The following is a 19,248-nucleotide window of genomic DNA, read 5'->3' as shown; positions in this document are numbered from 1 at the left end:
TTTGTATAAGATAGTCTACAGCAGTAGAGAATGCTGTAGTGTAGATCATCACTGAAATCCAAGATGCTTTTCTGCACCAGAGGGTGCTGCTGCTATCTTCATGATTGGAACATATAAAGCCTTTGTAGCTTGTGAACTGCTGCTTGCCTTCTTCTGCTGATCTTCGATCTAGTGGTTTCTATTTTCAACTTATATTTTTTCCTGCCTACCAGATGGCAAAAACTAAGATATATGTGCTTAGGTAGCAAAGGGTACAGCAGTTCACATTTGTCTCTTGCATGTGCGAACGCACTCTCTCTTGGATTTGTGTATTTGCAGCACTGCTGTGAAAAACTAATACATTTCTACTTTTGAGGCTGGTAATCCTTTGCACACTTACCTGGAAGTAATAGCCAGTAAACAGAGTGCAGTTTTTGAGTAAGCATGCATCGGATTGCTCTGTAAATTTAATAAATATGCCAAGAATACAATTTTATATGCTAAGTTACAAATTATGCATGTTATGTTGTTAAAGCAGTAAAATAAATTAGGTTTGATAAGAAAGCATTGCATATATTTCAATTTCCCCCCCAATTCCATTTATTTCTTGGAAAAGGATGGGACATTCCCTCCAACTTCAAAATTTTACATCTCTTTGACCCCTTGCAAATAAAGCCTTCCCAGTTGCAAGTAAGCCTCCTGACTTCACAGTTTTGCCGGACATAGGGGAGGGGGTAGGTGGGGGGGGGACTTTATAGTGTTATAATCTCCTGCTTGCTTTTTCTTTTCCAGGTTGAAATCCTCCACATCACCAATGGCGCTGCTGCTCCACTTGCTTCTTTGGGGTAAGTGTTGGCACATCAACTTTGCCCTTTGGGATCTGGGCCAAACCCTATAGCTATATATCTGCTGGATGTGTACATCTTTACATGAGGTTGCCTGCCATTCTGTGGTTTCAGTTTATTGACCCCACATCAAATTGAGAATAGAGCAGTGTTACAAAATTCCATATAGAGATAGGGCTGTGTGTTGCTTATTTGCCTAGAAGGGAGAACTTGGGGCAGGTGCAGTTTCTTCTTCCATCACAGCACTGTAACATGACATGCTGGAAATCCTCCATCCTACATACCTGTGGGGTACTGAAACTCTCATCTGTATAGAACCTGGCAAACTTACAGCATGATCCTATGCATGTTTACTCAGAAGTAAGTCCAACTGAATTCAGTGAAGGTTGTACCATAAATATGCATATGATTACAACCCTAGATTGAAATAATATCCACTGTGATGTTATGTATTCATCCTCTTTGTTTCTCCTATAGGGCTGGAGGAGGGAAATGTCCTTGGTTCAGTGCTGCTTGGGGAGGAACCATAGTTCAGTGGCAGAGTGCATGTTTTCTGTGCAGAAGGTCCCAGGAGCTGCTCTCTTCCGTGTTCCCCCTCCTCCGTTATATCTCTGATCAAGCAGCTCCTTACATTCTATTGTTGAGTCAAAGCAGAGTAGCCTCTTCCGGAGAGAGGCAGTCACAGATTGTGTGTGTATGTGGGGTGGAGGGACCCAAAGCCCATATCTGTTACTGCCCCATGAGTGAGAAATTAATTATTTCCCCATTCCAGATGTCGAGCAAAAACATATTATTTAGTCTTGTGGTCTTGTCAGCAGCTTGAAAAGTGTCATCCCAGAATTACTAGTATCATCATCTCTCCCCATAGACAGAATGCATGTAAGTAGGTATGTATAGAAGCGTACACTGACTTTTAAACAGTATAGATAAGTATGAACATCCTGAGGGCCAATTCATACCTGTGTGACTTTGAATTAGTCCACTTTTTAATTTAAAAAATGCATTTCACTATGCAAGGAGTGAATAGGGAATCAAAACCATTTGTCCCGAACACAAATAGTGATTTTGTCTACCACTGCTCAGCCCGTTTGCAGTGATGTGCCAGATCTCATGGGGTCTCAAAACGTGGGTAAGCTAAGACTGGAGAATTCACAAGTGCCTTCTTTAACCCTAGAAAAGCCCTGTCACATTCAAGTGGATTCCTGCATTGAGCAGGGGGTTGGACTCGATGGCCTTGTAGGCCCCTTCCAACCCTACTATTCTATGATTCTTTGATTCTATAAGTGACCACTGGAATTGCCTTCCCTTCTTGGGCAGCTCATGCATGAGAGCCAGTGTGGTGTAGTGGTGAGAGTGTTGGACTGGGAGCTGGGAGATCCAGGTTCTAGTCCCCACTCAGCCATGGAAGCTTACTGGGTGACTTTGGGCCAGTCACAGACTCTCAGCCCAACCTACCTCACAGGGTTGTTGTCATGAGGATAAAATGGAGAGGAGGAGGATTATTTATGCTGCCTTGGATTCCTTGCAAGAGGAAAAAAGGCAGGATATAAATGCAATAAATAAATAAATAATAATAAATGCAGGGGTTTTGCTATATTGGCAAACCCACAGATAAACTTCAGACAATCATTTTTTTCACATGTCCAGCACAACCCAAGCAGAGAAAAGTGCCTGACCATGCACAGCATGGTTATGTTTGAACCAGTCTTCAGATGCATGTATCTGATCCTTGTAAACAAGATTCAAAGATACACCTGTCTGTTTCTGCTCCATTTATACTACTACTACTAATGATAATTGCAACGTATCATTATTAGAAAGGAGAGAGGAGTTAAGAAGATTTTCCCTGCATGCCCCTCTCCAAAACTCAAAGCTGTGCTGGAGGGCAGCCCTTTATGGGGAGCCATAGCCTTGACATTGCTAGACAGGGGTGGGTTTTGCTCCAAGGGATGACGTATAGACTCCCATTGATTTTTCTCTGGACAAGGCAGGTTTTGCACATGGTGTGATGGCTTTCTGAGTGACTGTGACTGGCACAAACAGTTGCATATCTCTGCCAGACTTCAAATAAGTTCAGTCTGGGCCTGCGTGCAGTGGCATGCCTTGACACGTGCTGTGCAAAAGTCATGCCCGGGAGGGCCATAACGAATGAGACACAGCAGGGACTGGTAGGAACAAGACTTGGCTGAACCTGCATCAGCTCTGCAACAAAGGAGATGTTCTACCCCCTGCAGTCTCCATTCCAGACTTGCCTACAGTCACTTGTACCCTGAGTGCAAAAGCAAGGGGACTCCCCGCAAAAGCTAGGGGACTCCCAAGTGCTGATGGCCTGAAAGCCTTATCCGTAATCTTAGCTGCATGATATTGGGCTCTGGGTGGTGTGTGGCAAATGCACTGTGCATATACTCAGAGGAACATGACTTTCCATGTTTCAGGGCTGAGTCCTGGTAAACTCTGCTGGTAGTTCCTGAACACATCCCCCTTGTACAAGCTTCCTTGATTTTTTTTTAATATATCCCACCTTATCTCACAATACAAGATTTCCCTACAGTGTTGGACTGGGAGCCGGGAGATCCAGGTTCTAGTCCCCACTCAGACATGGAAGCTCACTGGGTGACTTTGGGCCAGTCACAGACTCTCAGCCCAACCTACCTCGCAGGGTTGTTGTTGTGAGGATAAAATGGAGAGGAGGAGGATAATGTAAGCCGCCTTGGGTTCCTTGCAAGGGGAAAAAAGGCGGGATATAAATGAAATAAATAAATAAATAAATTATGATGGGGCATCCTATAGTAATATCCTCGTTCCCTTCTTTTAGGGGAAAGTTGCTGTCAGTAGCAAGATTTAACCCATCTGAAGTAACAGCAAAAAAGGGAGTAACCGAACATGTGCAGAATGCCTTTCCTTCCCCACTGAGTAATCCAGGCGAGTCCCCCCAAATATCTAGAATGCCATTTTTTTACTGGACCTTTTAGAATTGACACTGACATGCAGAAATTAAGTGGGTGAAGCTTTTCCTGTCATTGTGCCCATATCAGGAGAGGTTTCACCTGCTTAATATCTGTGTGACCAGGTAAAATGGTAGTAAATTTACACATATCAAGGATCAGTGGAGAGGCTTTCAAGCGTGGGAGGTGTGGCTTCTAGGCAGTTTTTATACTCTCCCCCCCCCCCTTTAGAAATTAACTACACTATGGGCCCAGGCAGGGCTGCTCTGGAATGCAGACAGCATGCCTTTGGCTGGACAGCCACATTTTGTGGTTAATCATTGGCAAGAGATGTGGGTGGGAGCTTGGGTACTGATAAGTAAAAGAGCTAGTTTAGGAGCTTCTGAGAAACTCAGCAGGAAGGGGGCAGCATCTGTGGGACTGAACTGGATAAGGAGTATGCTGAGGATGGAAGCTGCAGGGTGCAGCACTTTCTGCTGGAATGTGTGTGTTGACATGGGAATAGACAAAGGCTGTTCTCCAGAGCTCCTGTGGAACTTAGCGCTGTTTTTCACATGACAAAATCCATACGTGGAAAGCCGACCACAAATGCAATCATAAGGTGCTCTTCATCAATTAATCTAACTTTTGTCACGAGCCCAGTATTGTTCTTTGCTCCCATGACTGATCCAGGGAGACAATGACAGCTGTGAGAGCCATAGCTTTCCCCTGCCTACAGAGGGGGAGCAGGGGCTTGTGGCCCACTGCCATTTTCTCCCTTAGTGTCTATACCTTTGCCAAAGTCCTGATGTGATCAGTGTTACGGTCTTGGCACATCCAGGCCCCCTTCTGATCTGAACACTGACAGGGTCGCAGGCAGGTCAGCACCATGTTCTGCCAGGACTAACAAGCACCCTTTGTGCTCTGGTATTAAAAGCTTCGGCATGTGACAGACCTTTTTCTGCTGACGCCAGGGAGCGGAAGGTGTAGCCAGAGGAGGAGGGATTCTTCTTTCTCCGGTATCAAGAGTTCCTTCATGTGACCAACTGAGCAAGGAACAACAGGTAGTTCCAAAGGAACAACTTACCACCAAAACTCTGCGGGACCATTTGTGAATGTCTGTGTAGCCTTCCCTAACCTGGTGCTCTCCAGATGTTTTGGACTACAACTCCCAGCATGCTTGACCATTGGCCACACTAGCTGGGGCTGATGGGAGTTGAAGTTAAAAACCTCCGGAGGGCACCAGGTTGGGGAAGGCTGCTCTAAGCCAGCTAACAGATGTACACGTCACTGTGACAGGTTAATGCTTCATGCATCTGATGAAGTGGATGGCGCCTATGACAGTTTATGCCAGAATAAATTTGCTAGTCTTTAAGGTGCAACAAGACTGTTGTTTTTACTCTTACAGATTAGTGCGTATGTACTCTCTCACACGCACATATACATTTCATGAGAGGATGTGTATTTACAGGTATCCTACCTACCTTCCATTGTTTCTGAGGTGTAGTAATCCTTGGGATAAGCTGAGAGCTAGTGTAATGTAGTCGGTAAGCATCTGAACTGTAAACCATGAAATGCTTGGTTTAAATGTCACCCCTGCCATAAACTCAACTGGTAGAATTTGGAAAGTCACAACTTTCATCCTTAGCTCCTCCCCTGTAATATGGGGTAATGACATTGACTGACCTTACAGGGTTGTTATAAGGGCTACTGAGATAATGTAGTGTGGTGTAGTGGCTAGAGTGTTTGACTGGGAGCTGGGAGATCCGGGTTCTAGTCCTCACTCGGCCATGGAAGCTCACTGGGTGACCTTGGGCCAGTCACAGACTCTCAGCCCAGCCTACCTCACAGGGTTGTTGTTGTGAGGATAAAATGGAGGAGGAGGATTATGTATGCTGCCTTGGGTTCCTTAAGGAGGAAAAAAGGCGGGATATAAATGTAATAATAAATAAATAATAATGCATGCAAAGTGTTGACAACTATCTAAAATTCTATTTAAATGTGAAGTATTATTATATTTATGTAATATATTAGAATAGAAAGATGTTGAGCGGTTCTCATGAAATTAAATCCACAGTTCAACCGTGGATTTCATATGTATCTGCTGTGGTTCCCTATATAACAGGAAGGACCGTCACCTAGCAAATGTGATCATTGTGAAGAAGAAGAAGATGTCTATTACTTGCCCTGTTCTGTACGGATAAGATCAAGCTAATAATATAAATTAACAATAGGTTATATTGTAAATAATGTAGCCAGTCCACCTTTCTCTCCCCATATATATAGTAAGCTCTTGAAGGGTGCTCCTTCTAAGGGCGTATTTGCCATCTCAGTTCTCCTGAAATATCCTAAAATGCATGAGATGCACATTCACAGAGATCATCAGAGGGGCTGAGTATCAAATTAAAAATAAGGAAGACTTAATTAGGTGATTTTGACTATTTCATCTCAGGATCCTTGATCATATATTTTTATCACTGTCATTATCTTAGAGATTTATTGATGGGTGAATGTTAGAATTCACTGCAAGTGCACATAATATGTGGAAAGTTCCTCAGGAGAGTAAAGTCTGAGACTCCCTGCCTGCCTGCCTGTTGAAGCAAGATGCCTTGTTTGGGGATGAGAGTGTAGGGTTGATTTTAGTTCTCTGCAGCTGTGCTTCTTTATTTCCCTTTTTCATACTGAAATAGTATGACTACCAATTGTAGTAGACCATGAGTTCATAGATAGAAAAGTTGCAGATAGTAGCTTTTCCTTACATAAAGGAACACAAGATGAGATTTCTATTATGTCTGCCCTCTCTTTTTTCTTTTTAATTACTTTTATACTACAAGGCATTTGCCTCATTATGTTGTTGTTCAGTCATTAAGTCATGTCCGTCTCTTCGTGACCCTTTGGACCATAGCACGCCAGGCCTTCCTGTCCTGCGCTCTCTCCCGGAGTGTGCTCAAGTTCATATTCATTGCATCGGTGATGCTATCTAGCCATCTCATCCTCTGCCGTCCCCTTCTCCTTTTCCATTCAATCTTTCCCAGCATCAGGGTCTTTTCCAGGGAGTTTTCTCTTCGCATTAGGTGGCCAAAATATTGGAGCTTCAGCTTCAGTATCTGTCCTTCCAATGAGCACTCAGGGTTGATTTCCTTTAGGATGGACTGATTTGACCTCCTTGCAGTCCAGGGGACTCGTAAGAGTCTTCTCCAGCACCACCGTTCGAAAGCATCAATTCTTCAGCGCTCAGCCTTCCTTATAGTCCAGCTCTCACAGCCATACATTATTACTGGGAAAACCATAGCTTTGATTAGACGGACCTTTGTCGGCAAGGTGATGTCTCTGCTTCGTACTATGCTGTCTAGGTTTGCCATAGCTTTCCTCCCAAGGAGCAAGCGTCTTTTAATTTCATGGCTACAGTCACCGTCTGCGGTGATCTTGGAGCCCAAGAAAATAAAGTCTGTCGCTGCTTCCATTTCTTCCCCTTCTATATGCCAGGAAGTCATGGGGCCAGATGCCATGATCTTCGTTTTTTTAATGTTTTTTTAAACCAGCTTTTGCACTCTCCACTTTCACCCTCAACAAGAGGCTCTTGAGATCCTCTTCGCTTGCTGCCATTAGGGTGGTATCATCTGCATATTGGAGGTTGTTGATAATTCTCCCGGCAATCTTAATTCTGACCTGTGATTCATCCAACCCGGCGTTTCTCATGATGTACTCTGCATATAAGTTAAATAAGCAGGGCGACAATATACAGCCTTGTCGAACTCCTTTCCCAATTTTGAACCACTCGGTTGTTCCATGTCTGGTTCTTACTGTTGCTTCTTGACCCTCGTACCGGTTTCTCAGGAGACAGGTAAGGTGGTCTGGTACTCCCATTTCTTTCAGAATTTGCCACAGTTTGTTGTGATCCACACAATCAAAGGCTTTAGCGTAGTCAATGAAGCAGAAATAGATGTTTTTCTGGAATTCTCTTGCTTTCTCCATGATCCAGCGAACGTTGGCGATTTGATCTCTAGTTCCTCTGCCTCTTCGAAACCCAGCTTGTACTTCCGGTAGTTCTCGGTTGACATACTGCTGAAGCCTAGCTTGTAGGATTTTGAGCATCACCTCGCTGGCATGTGAAATGAGCACAATTGTACGGTAGTTTGAACACTCTTTGGCATTGCCCTTCTTTGGAATTGGAATGTAAACTGACCTTTTCCAGTCTTGTGGCCACTGTAGAGTGTTCCAAATTTGTTGGCATATTGAGTGCAGCACTTTAACAGCATCATCTTTTTAGGATTTTAAATAGCTCAGTTGGAATACTGTCATCTCCGCTAGCTTTGTTGTTAGTAATGCTTCCTAAGGCCCACTTGACTTCACTCTCTAGGATGCCCGGCTCAAGTTCAGTGACTGCACTATCATGGCTATCAGGGACATTCAGATCTTTCCTGTATAGTTCTTCTGTGTATTCTTTCCACCTCTTCTTAATCTCATCTGCTTCTGTTAGGTCCCTGCCTTCTTTGTCCTTTATCATGCCCGTCTTTGCACAAAACGTTCCCTTGAGATCTCCGATTTTCTTGAAAAGATCTCTAGTCTTTCCCATTCTGTTGTTTTCCTCGATTTCTTTGCATTGTTCATTTAAGAAGGCCTTCTTGTCTCTCCTTGCTATTCTCTGGAACTCTGCATTCAGTTGGATATATCTTCCCCTTTCTCCCTTGCTTTTCGCTTCCCTTCTTTCCTCAGCTACTTGTAAAGCCTCATCAGACAGCCGCTTTGCTTTCTTGCATTTCTTTTTCTTTGGGATGGATTGAGTTGCTGCCTCCTGAACAATGTTACATACTATTAGTCAATCCCAGGATCTAACAGTACTCAGTTCATTACCTAGTTGCTTCCACTGAAGCCTTATGGTAATCCATAAGCAATATCAGCACTAAGTGTTAGTGTTTCATATTGTGTGTTCTTTCTAAAAAAAAAATAGCTTGTTTTCAAACATCCTTGAGAATGTCCTTTTTAGCTTGAACATTCCAATTTGGAGACATTCTAGTTGATCATACGGCTTACTTCTGTGTAGTACTGTCCAAAGTGAAGTATTTTATACTGAATTTGTTGCTTAACTAAAGATGTCGTCTCCCCATGCAAAAGCCCAAGTTTTCGATATATTGAGAACTCTTGATACTGAATCTTAATATTATATTACATAATGATGATTGCATTTTGACAAAGGATCTCTCTGTTTGTCTGTCTCACGCGCGCGCGCACACACACACATTTCTCTGGCAATATATCTGTTGCTAGCTGCTTGTACCCCTGTGTCCGTTAATAAACTTTTTTGTGGGGGAAGGGGAATTGTAGTGCTGGTCTTTATGGGAGGGACCCTTATTTTCATTATGCCAAGGTGCCTCATAAGATCTTAAAATGGCAGTGGGTGTTTTTTTCTTCTTTTCTGTCCAGTCCAGGTAGCCAATGCTCAAGGTGCAGAAGAGCCTGATGTGCTGTACCACGGCTGTTCAGAAGGGAGCTGTTACCCAGCCACAGGGAATCTGCTCATTGGGAGGGCCCAGAACCTGACTGCTACATCCACTTGTGGCCTCGAAGGGCCTCAGGAGTACTGCATTGTCAGCCATCTGCAGGTAATGTTACTTGGTGCTTGTCAAGGAAGAGACTGAATTTCTGCACTGAGCAGGGGGGTTGGACTTGATGGCCTAAATGGCCCCTTCCATGATTCGATGATGACAAGGAGCAAAGAGCTGATCGTAGGGTCAACTGCATTTTCTGGGTGTGTATTTAAACACACTTTAAAGCAGGGGTGGGCAATTTGTTAGAGGGAGTCTGGGGGCCATTTTTACCCTGCTGAACCCTTCATTCCCAGCACTCCTCCCACTGCATCGGCAGCAGAATTTCTTTTGGCGTTTTGCCTTCAATTTTCAGTGGCAAACAACTACGGAAGCCTAAAACAGCCAAATTTCACTTGTTTTCAAAACTGATGGCAAACCGGCAATGTTTTTGCTGCCGCTGTGAGGAATTTCAGCAGCATGGTAGTGGGGGTAGCAGGGTCTGCATGCAGGCTGCACATTGCCCAACCCTGCTTTAAACCCTGCTTTAAAGCATGTTTTCAAATATGCAGATACTCTCCAAATGTAACAGAAAAGCAAGGCCAGCCCAAAGCAAGGGACAAGATGGCACCCCTTTCCCAGAAGCCAGCTGGACTGGCAGTGGAAACTTACCTCAAGACTGGTTATGGGATAGTAACTTCCACTGTACCTGAGGCAGCAGGCTATTTTAGAGAGGCCAGGGCTGGTTGTATGGCATATTCAGTTGTGTCCTCCAACAGAGGGGAACAGCCAGGGAGTCCTGGAGGAACACGCAGGAGGCTGCCATTGCTGCCCCCGAGCATCTGCTGTCTGAGGCAATCACTGCCTAATGGTAGGGCCAACCCTGTGGAAAAGGTATGTTGGGCCCGCTGTGGAAATGTGAAAAGCCTTCTTTTCTTTATCATGTGATGTGGTTCTCAGTGTAAATGTTGAGGGATTGTTGGTGTACAAAGTTGGGGAGGGGGTGTAGCCAGGGAAATGGAGTCAAGGGTCAACTTTAGGGAGTCAGAGGCAAGGAACACACAGAAACACACCAGAACCAGGAAGCCCTTGATGCTCAGGTAAGGTTCCAGCCCAAACAGGAAGCCTTTCATAACCATTCCAGTCCAGGAAGGCTCAAAGGCCAGCCTAGGTGGGCAGGGTCAGTCCAGATCCTGAGTAAGATGTTCCAAGCTGCAGTTGTAATATCTCACCACGTGGGGCAGCTGCACAATGGCAGCTCTTAACAGGGTTGTGTTGTCCCAAAGTGCAGTAGAGATGGGGGAGAAATTAATTCGGTTTGCATTTTAATGCAAATTTACGTAATTTTGCACTTTTGAATCAAGTTGCAAACTGAAACTCAGTTATCCTTCAAAATTCACACTTCTCCAAATTTTTCAATGGAGGCTCTAATTAAAAAATGCATACAAAAATAAAGACATTAGGGAGGAGTGCACAAAAAAGATGTGTATATTAGTGAAAATAAGACTAAAATGCATTATATTAGGAAATTCCTTGCAATAATGTGTATATTAAATAAAATTTTGTACAAAAATACATATGAATGTTCATGCAAACTTTTAAAAAGAAATTCTCAGAGTGCAAGGCAAATCAAACTTAAGACTGGAAAAATTCTGAAAGTTTGGGATGCCCCAAACTGAAGATTGGAAAAATGAGAAACCGAGATAAACCAAAATTGACATATTTGTCTGTTCCTAGAGTGCAGTCAGCATATAACCAATGCCAGACTTTTTTCAAAGCACATTGGCTCCTGAGCGTTAGAAATCAGGCTCTCTGTACAGGTTGAGTCTCTCAGGTTGAAGACAGTGCGTCCACCTACACTTAGCTTGACGTGTGTCTCTCTCTGACTATAGGTGACAATAACCCCCACAGTGGGGTATGTTCTCTGAGAATCTATATGGGGCTTTCCTGATGTTTAATCCATTGTGACCTTCTTGACAGGACTCTGAGAAATGCTTCACTTGCGACTCACGCTCACCGTCCCTGCGCGAGAGCCACCATCTTGAGAATGTCATTTACCTGAGTGACCAGGATGGAGAGCAGACCTGGTGGCAGTCTGAGAATGGTAAGAGTCAGGGAGAGATTCAGAAGCCTGGTTTCCTTGGGCCTGACCCTAGCCCTCAGATGAACCCTCTGGGAAACTCTCATTGCCCTGTCTTTCTTTTCTGTGCTGCACAAAATCCACCAAACCACTGTTCTAGGGTTGATCAACAAGCTTCTCTGTCTTCATTGGGCCAGGATATGTCCCACAGCCCCAATGCATATGTAGACGAGAGGAAAAGCAGGGACGCATTAGCTAGCTCTGCCCCCTGTGTTGCATCTCTGCTGCCGGGCTGTGCTGCCCTCCATGCGTTGCCAGGTGAACGTCTGCAGCAGGCAGCCTGCTGTGTTTGTGGGGGTTCCCCACATGACTTGAGATTTTTGCCCTCCAATGTACGGAGAGTGGCAGAGCCAGCAAGGATGATGTGACTGAGGGGGTGGTGCCAGCTAGTATGGTCCCTGCTTTCTCCCTCATGGCATGAGGAGAAGGATGTCTAACTTTTTTCTTTTGCTATCCCTACCCAGGTGTAGAACAGGTCAGCATCCGCTTGGACCTGGAAGCTGAGTTCCACTTTACTCACCTCATAATGAAGTTTAAGGTACTAAGAACTTTACAAAACGCCTACTAGATGCCTTCGCAGGAAGTAGCAAGAGCATTGCTGGCAAAAGCACCCAATAAAGCGCTCCTCCCTCTAACCATTAGACAATGATGGTGGCAGCAGCAGCATCATTTCAGTTTGTACCCTGCCTTTCTGTACATGGCATCCAAGGTGGCTGGGTCTCCCGGCCAAACAAGATGTTAAATTGGCACCAGAAGGGGATTCCCACCCCCACCCCACCCCACGTTTGTGTGGAGTTTTATCTCTACACCTTTTCCTCAGTTTGACCAAGAGCTTCACCTTATGAGGCTAAAATCCCGCATCCTTACCAGAGCTCTTTGCAGGATTAAGATTGGCTCCTTCACACGGGTGGACACATGCTTTGAACTGGGGAATTCCTTTTTTGGCAAGTTCTGTATGTTTCATTTTACAGCCACTACATGGCACTGTAGTTATGCCAGAACTGCGTGTTTACAGTGCACACACAGTCAATATATCATATTAACTTTCCTTATCGGGTTATCTTGATCTTTTAAAAAGTGGGATATAGGTTAGAAAGTGTGGGAGACATCCTGGAGGTTGATGACATCCTGTAAAGGCCCCGCAAACTTCTGTGAGTGATCAATCACAAGCAATAAACAATAAAAACCTTGAGTAGAAACGCTCTAAGAGTATCATGAATATTGTGCGTTCACTCAGAGAGATGGTTGGTTCACTCCACAGAATCTAGTATAAATATAAACACACTGCCCACCTCCATTGTGCTCTGTGCTGTTGAATTCACACATCACAAGAATTCCCAGAATCCTAGAGGAAACATGGAGGACTGGAGTTGCTAGAAGAAGTAAGAATTCATTACATCCTAAATCAGATTATAGTACAGTAACTCTCGCAGGAGGTTGTGTAAGGCTTTATGGAATCTGCAGAGGATATGAATCCCCAAACCGGCAACCAGAAAACGTATTCACCAGCATTTGGCTTGCTTGAAACACTGGGGATTTGGGGATGTTTATTTTGAGGGGTTTTGCGGGGGGTGGGGGTGGAATTCGTTGGGGAAGGAACATTGAAACTTGGCCCTCTTTCTCCTGCAGACATTCCGCCCAGCTGCCATGTTGATTGAACGTTCATCAGATTTTGGGCACAGCTGGAAGGTGTATCGCTACTTTGCTTTCAACTGTTCCAAGCTCTTTCCTGGCATTCCTATCCAGGTCCCAACACATGTCAACCAGGCAGTGTGTGACCAGCGATACTCCGAGATTGAGCCCTCCAGCCATGGTGAGGTCAGTGCTCCTACTCTACTGAAGTAGAAGAGAAGTACAGGAGGGGCAGTGTCACCTTGTGAAAGATGAGGATTGTATCGCTGCAATTTCATGGCCAGCATGGGAAGACAATGCTGGGAGAGAAATAGACAGAAGCAAGCGGTCAAGCCTTTATTTATCCTCACAGATTCAAATCCCTTCCCCACTTCCATCACTGTTTTGCTGCCCTGACTTTTCTAGCCATCACTGTTAATATCCCCATCCCAGCTTGTCTGTTCAGAGATACCAGATTACCAATTGATGCCTGATTCTGGAATACAGCTCAGAAGAAGGGCTGCAGCTTGGTCCCAGGTTCAATCCAGGTAGGGCTGAGACAGACTCCTGCCTCAAACCCTGGTGAGCTGCTGCCAGTCAGTGTATATAATACTGAGCTAGATGGACCAATGGTCTACTCTACTCAACTTCCTATGTTTCTAGAGCCAGAGAGATTCGAGTAGAACTGAAGCAATTTTTGAAATGCCAGATAGGAATCCAGATTTGAATCTGCAGAAATTACAAGGGCAGAAATTCAGTTTTTTAATTGCTGGGATGAATTTGGGAAATAGTGAAGTCAATTTCAGTTTTGCTGGAGGATGCACACGTGTTAGGGTCTAACTGGATGAGATGCCGGAGATCTGTGATCAGATCTCCCATCTTATATTTTAGCAAATATCAGCCATGAGAAGGCACAACTAAGATTGGGAGTGTGGGATGTAACGCTTTTCTCATAACGAAGTTCCTGATGGACCTCCCCCTACCCCCACCCCAGCTTCTATATACCCTGTTAGGAAAAATGTACATATATGTCTTTTAACCTTTATCTGCAGGTAATTTTCAAAGTGCTGGATCCAGCTGTGAAAGTAGAAGACCCCTACAGCCAGGAAATCCAAGGTCTGGCTGCAACATGGGGAGCAGAAGAGGGGAAGGGGTTGGTCCTGAGGGCTGGGGCTTAAAGAGCACTGGAGACAAACACTGTCAAGGGTTGAGGGGGATCTCACAAACATATAGCATCCAGGATATGGAATGAGCACCACAAAGTCATAGTCCACGGTGAAGCAAATGGAGGAATGGGAGCTGGGGGAGGACATGCAGAACCAGGAGGAGTAGCAGAAAGTGAGAGTGTGTTTGGGGCTCCACTGGCCTCCAAACAGCTGTATTGATATACCCACAGACCGTTGGCATATCTCATCAGCATATGTTAGACCTGTCACCTGGTTAAAGATATTTAGGGCACAATCCTACCAATGTTTAGACAGGAAAAAAACCTACAAGTCTCAGGTTGTAGGAATTCTGGGAGTTGTAGGACTTTTTCCTGTCTAAGCATGCATAGGAAGGATTGTGTCTTAGTTGATTAAGCATCTGCCTTTGACCAATGAATTAAGTGGTTTAATTTAAATAAAGTTGCATATGATCAAATCCTCAAGATAGGTGCCTGAAGCATGAGAGAAAACTGTAAATTCTCTCACAGTTCAGACACCTGTAAGTGAAATGCGCTAGATAGAATGGCCGTCTACTAGACAGGCGCTAGATAGAATGGCCATCTACTAGACAGGCGCTAGATAGAATGGCCATCTACTAGACAGGCCTTTGGTCTGATTTAGCAGGGCTCCTCTTATGTTGCAATAACACACTACTGTATATGCGGTTGTGCTCTCTCTACCAATGAAATTGATTAAGGCCACTCCTGGAATATAGAGACTGAATTAGAGGAGAACCTTGAAAATGGGGGAGACAGAAGGGTGCAAAGCCGCCGAAACTCTAGGAGCTAAAACTCTGCACCAACAAATCTTCACTCCTGCTCAGACTTGTTACGTCTCACCAATCTGCGGGTGAACTTCACAAAGCTGCACACTCTGGGTGACAACCTGCTGGACTCGCGACATCAGGTGCTGCAGAAGTACTACTATGCTGTGTATGAGATGGTGCTGCGTGGGAGCTGCTTCTGCTACGGACATGCCTCTGAGTGTGCCCCCCTGGCCGGAGTGCCAAGCAGAGTTGAGGGCATGGTAAGGCACACGGGATGTGCAGGGTGGAGATGCGGTGGGACATCGGGACGCAGCCCTATAGCCAGGAAAACAGAGCAATGGGAGAGGTACTGTTAAGATTTGTGGCATCCATGTGCTGAAGCACATGAGACCGGGCCTGTCCAGTTGGACTGTTTGGCCCACCCATTGTTGATGTCTTCTTTATAACACTATGACCAGACCTACCCAATGTGCGGAGGCTGCAAACTGGGTGATTCTGCTTATTAATTCTAGGTGAGATGTCTGACACACAAAACACCCTTCCAGTTATATGCAGAGCAGCCTCCCCGCCAACCTGGTGCCCACAAGATGTGTTGTATTATAACTCCCATCATCCACAGCCAGCATATCTGTGGATGTGTGCTGGCTGGGGATGGTGGGAGTTGTATTGTAGTCAAAAACATCTGGAAGGCACCAGATTGGGGAAGGTTGTTTGTAGAGAATTTGCATTATTTCACTAAAAGCTTGCTTTCAGTGAACAGGAGATGCAAATCCTCCAGATAGAATCAGTTTGGCAACTGCAGAAAACCATTCTGAATGTACCTAATTTTTGTACAATGATACCACGGGCTCCTTTTTCCCCTTAAAGTCCTTTATCGGTATGCAATATTTTCTGTAAGGTAGTGGATGATAGAGATGGAAAGAAGGATTGTAGCTATGGCATGCTGGTAAGCAAGAAGTCTGTAGGGCTGGTGACTGAGGTTTGTGGGATGGAAAAGGAAGGCGTGTGGCAAATGAAATAGTCCCAGATCCTACCCAGTGGATATGCCACCCAGCCCCTTCTGTTTTAAGAACATTTTGCAGGGACTTGCCACATGTATTTCATTTATTCTCTGTCAGCATTGGAGATAGGAACTTGCTTAAAAAAAAAATCAAGATGCTTGAAATCTTGAGGTGCTGCTAGAATTTGGTTGGATTGTGGTCAAGCAAATACGCAAACCTCCTGACTGTATGGCCTTCAGCCACACTTAACTTGTTTTGTGCTCAGGTTTACATGGGAGTATTTGGTACCCAGCGACGTGAGATCTTTTAAGTAAATAGATCTCCATGCTGAGTGGCACTCTACTGTCTTTTTACTGGGCTATGCCAAAACTCTGGATGCCCCCCTCACCAGTCTCCTCTGCTCCAGATCCATGGACGATGTGTCTGCAAGCACCACACCAAGGGCCTCAACTGTGAGCTCTGCAAGGACTTCTACCAGGAGTTGCCATGGAGACCAGCTGAGGCCCACCATCCACATGCCTGCAAAGGTGAGAGTGTTTGTGTTTGCTTGGAGCTATGGGGAATAATAGTGACGTGGTGGGAGCCAATAGGAGTAGATCCATCCCTGGGCAGAGCAGAGGAAGGTTATGTTTGAGGATGATAGCGCCCCCTGGCTTTGACGAGATGGTTAATAGAGGCTAATAGTGCTGCAAAGATTTTATGTGTGTGTGTGTGTGTGTGTGTGTGTGTGAATATATATATATATATATATATATATATAAAATAAAAAAATAAACACAGTCTTGCTTGTTTATTTATTTACAGCAAAGGACATTCTTAATAGTATGTGTGGAGGGGGTGGTTCTTCCACCTCAGCCCCACACATCCTGCTGAACAAGGCTACCAAGCCTTTGTCTCTTCCTCTGGCCTCTTCCCAGTCCTCCCACGGCAAGGGCTCCTGCACCTTCCTCTGCTACATGTGGCAGCTGGTGGTTCCCCAATCCTAGATGCCTTATTCCTTTACGATTCTATGTATGTACATGTACTACAAATTGCACACACATAGGGTAGGTGATGGCCCCATAGATGGCAGGTCAGATAGTGGACTGGTCTACCACATGATTTATTGGGGTAATACTGGAATAAGGGCTGTTACCTGGATATAGATTAGGTCACTGGGGCAACATCATGGGAACATGATGGGTGAGCGGAATGAGAAAGAGCGACGTGCACGGCTCCTGAAGTCTGTTCCCGGCCTGTCCGCAGAGTGCGACTGCAACGAGCACTCGCACCGGTGCCACTTCGACATGGCCGTGTACCTGGCCACGGGCAACATCAGCGGCGGGGTCTGTGACGAGTGCCAACACAACACCATGGGCCGCCACTGCCAGCTCTGCAAGCCCTTCTTCTACCACAGCCCACTGGCTGACATCCGTGCCAGCACAGCATGCATCCGTGAGTGTTGCCTTATTATATCTGCCGCAACCAAATACGTTTCCGTCAGTAAGCAGTCTTTATCTGTATTTAGCTGAGAATTAGCTGCCTTCCCACTCTGCCTGGTCAAGAGTTCTAGGTAACTATAAAGCTTTCATGTTTTCACCAGCAAACATAAGTCCAGTTTTTTTTCCAAAATCCCTTAATTAATTTGTAAATGTCTTCTCAACTTTTAGTGTTTTAATGGGTTCAAGTGATTTCTAGCCTTGTCAATTATGATATGTTCATTTGGCTAGTTTGTCCACAGCATTTGTTAATCTGTGCAGTGACGTTTTTATTTGTTTAATACTATCCCAACTTGCTTCTAAAGCAACAGACCCAAGATGGGTTACAAAATAAAACTGTAAAATCATAGTAAGCAATTACTTTTTATTATTTATATTTTATTTAAACTGAGGCAAAAACTGAAGCTGAAACCTGACAAGACCGAGGTACTTTGTGGTGGGAGACAAGAGGAGGCTGGGGGATGTTGACCTGGTGTTGAATGGGGTACGGCTACCCTTGAAAGACCAGGTCCGCAGCCTGGGGGTCATTTTGGACTCCCAGCTGTCCATGGAGGCTCAGCTGTGAGCCGGACAGCGCTGTATCAACTCCATCTGATACGGTGGCTGCGCCCCTTCCTTCCCGACCATCTGCTCCCATCAGTAGTACATGCCCTGGTCTCCTCTCGTTTAGACAACTGTAATGCACTCTATGTGGGGTTACCCTTGAAGACGGTTTGGAAGCTGCAGCTGGTACAGAATGCAGCGGCTTGCCTGATTAAAGGCAGCCGCCGGTGAGATCACATCACTCCAGTGCTGAAGGAGTTGCACTGGTTACCAGTTGTTTTCCGGGCCAAATTCAAGGTGTTGGTTTTGACCTTTAAAACCCTATATGGTTCTGGCCCAGCCTAACTTAAGGAGCGCCTGCAGCAACACCAGACAGGCCGCTTAACAAGATCAGCCTCGGATGGCCTTCTCTCTGTCCCATCAGCCAGGACGGCTAGACTGGTGAGGACGAGGGAGAGGGCCTTTTCTGTGGTGGCCCCCACTCTATGGAACTCCCTCCCTAAGGAACTCTGTCATGCCCCTCTTTAATGAGCTTCCGCCATGCATTAAAAACGTGGTTGTTCAGGCAGGCATTTGGGGTGGGTTAGGGTATTTTATAAAATGTTTTTATTGTAGAATTTTATTGTTTTAAACTGTTTTATTATATGTTGTACATCGCCCAGAGTGGCTGGGTGACCGGCTTGATGGGTGATAAATAAATTTAATAAATAAAAATAAATAAGACATCATTTGTTTAAACATACAGTATCCAATAAGCCAAACTGACAAAGAGAACATAACAAGTTCCAATCTTCATTTAAAATAACTAGGCGAGTTCTGCCACTTTTGTTAAAACCTTTAATTTTTTAAATCTTCGGACAGATGTCTCAATTTCCTCACAGCATCCTAGATTAGCAATTAGCCCTGTAACAATAATGCAGATTTTGCCAGTTTTTTAAACAACCCACTATCAGCAATTTCATTTCATTTCATTTATTACATGTCTATACCACCCAACAGCCAAAGCTCTCTGGATGATTTACAAAGATTAAAAACCTTTAAAATAATATACATAGTATAAAAACATTTACATGCAAACATACAAACAAACAGTACACACACACACACAGTTTTAAACAATCAACAGTAAGAAAAATCCGGGCATTTCATTACAAATATTTTTCAGTCTCTTGTGACCCAGTATGCCCTGTAGATACTTTAAATGCTGTTTTCTTTGTTTTAAACATTTTTT

The 19,248-nt window shown here is 44.7% G+C and overlaps 1 protein-coding gene across 1 annotated transcript in view; it reads left to right on the top strand.

The window, feature by feature from the left end:
* The first annotated feature begins 793 nt into the window (after positions 1 to 793).
* Positions 794 to 19,248, top strand: part of LOC146355093 (laminin subunit beta-2-like) — a 58,806-nt gene continuing 40,351 nt past the window's right edge. Inside the window, exons 1-9 of the mRNA XM_084840655.1 lie at positions 794 to 824; positions 9,173 to 9,351; positions 11,254 to 11,377; positions 11,878 to 11,951; positions 13,043 to 13,231; positions 14,077 to 14,140; positions 15,053 to 15,255; positions 16,403 to 16,523; positions 17,242 to 17,430. Coding sequence (XP_084696781.1) covers positions 794 to 824; positions 9,173 to 9,351; positions 11,254 to 11,377; positions 11,878 to 11,951; positions 13,043 to 13,231; positions 14,077 to 14,140; positions 15,053 to 15,255; positions 16,403 to 16,523; positions 17,242 to 17,430 — 1,174 coding nt within the window. The remainder of the gene's footprint in view (positions 825 to 9,172; positions 9,352 to 11,253; positions 11,378 to 11,877; positions 11,952 to 13,042; positions 13,232 to 14,076; positions 14,141 to 15,052; positions 15,256 to 16,402; positions 16,524 to 17,241; positions 17,431 to 19,248) is intronic.

Source organism: Heloderma suspectum, chromosome 2 (assembly GCF_057233095.1).
Source record: "Heloderma suspectum isolate Gila_16-S chromosome 2, 16-S_ref, whole genome shotgun sequence".
NCBI classification, from domain to species: Eukaryota; Metazoa; Chordata; class Lepidosauria; order Squamata; family Helodermatidae; genus Heloderma; species Heloderma suspectum.
This window is presented reverse-complemented; position numbering and strand designations above follow the sequence as displayed.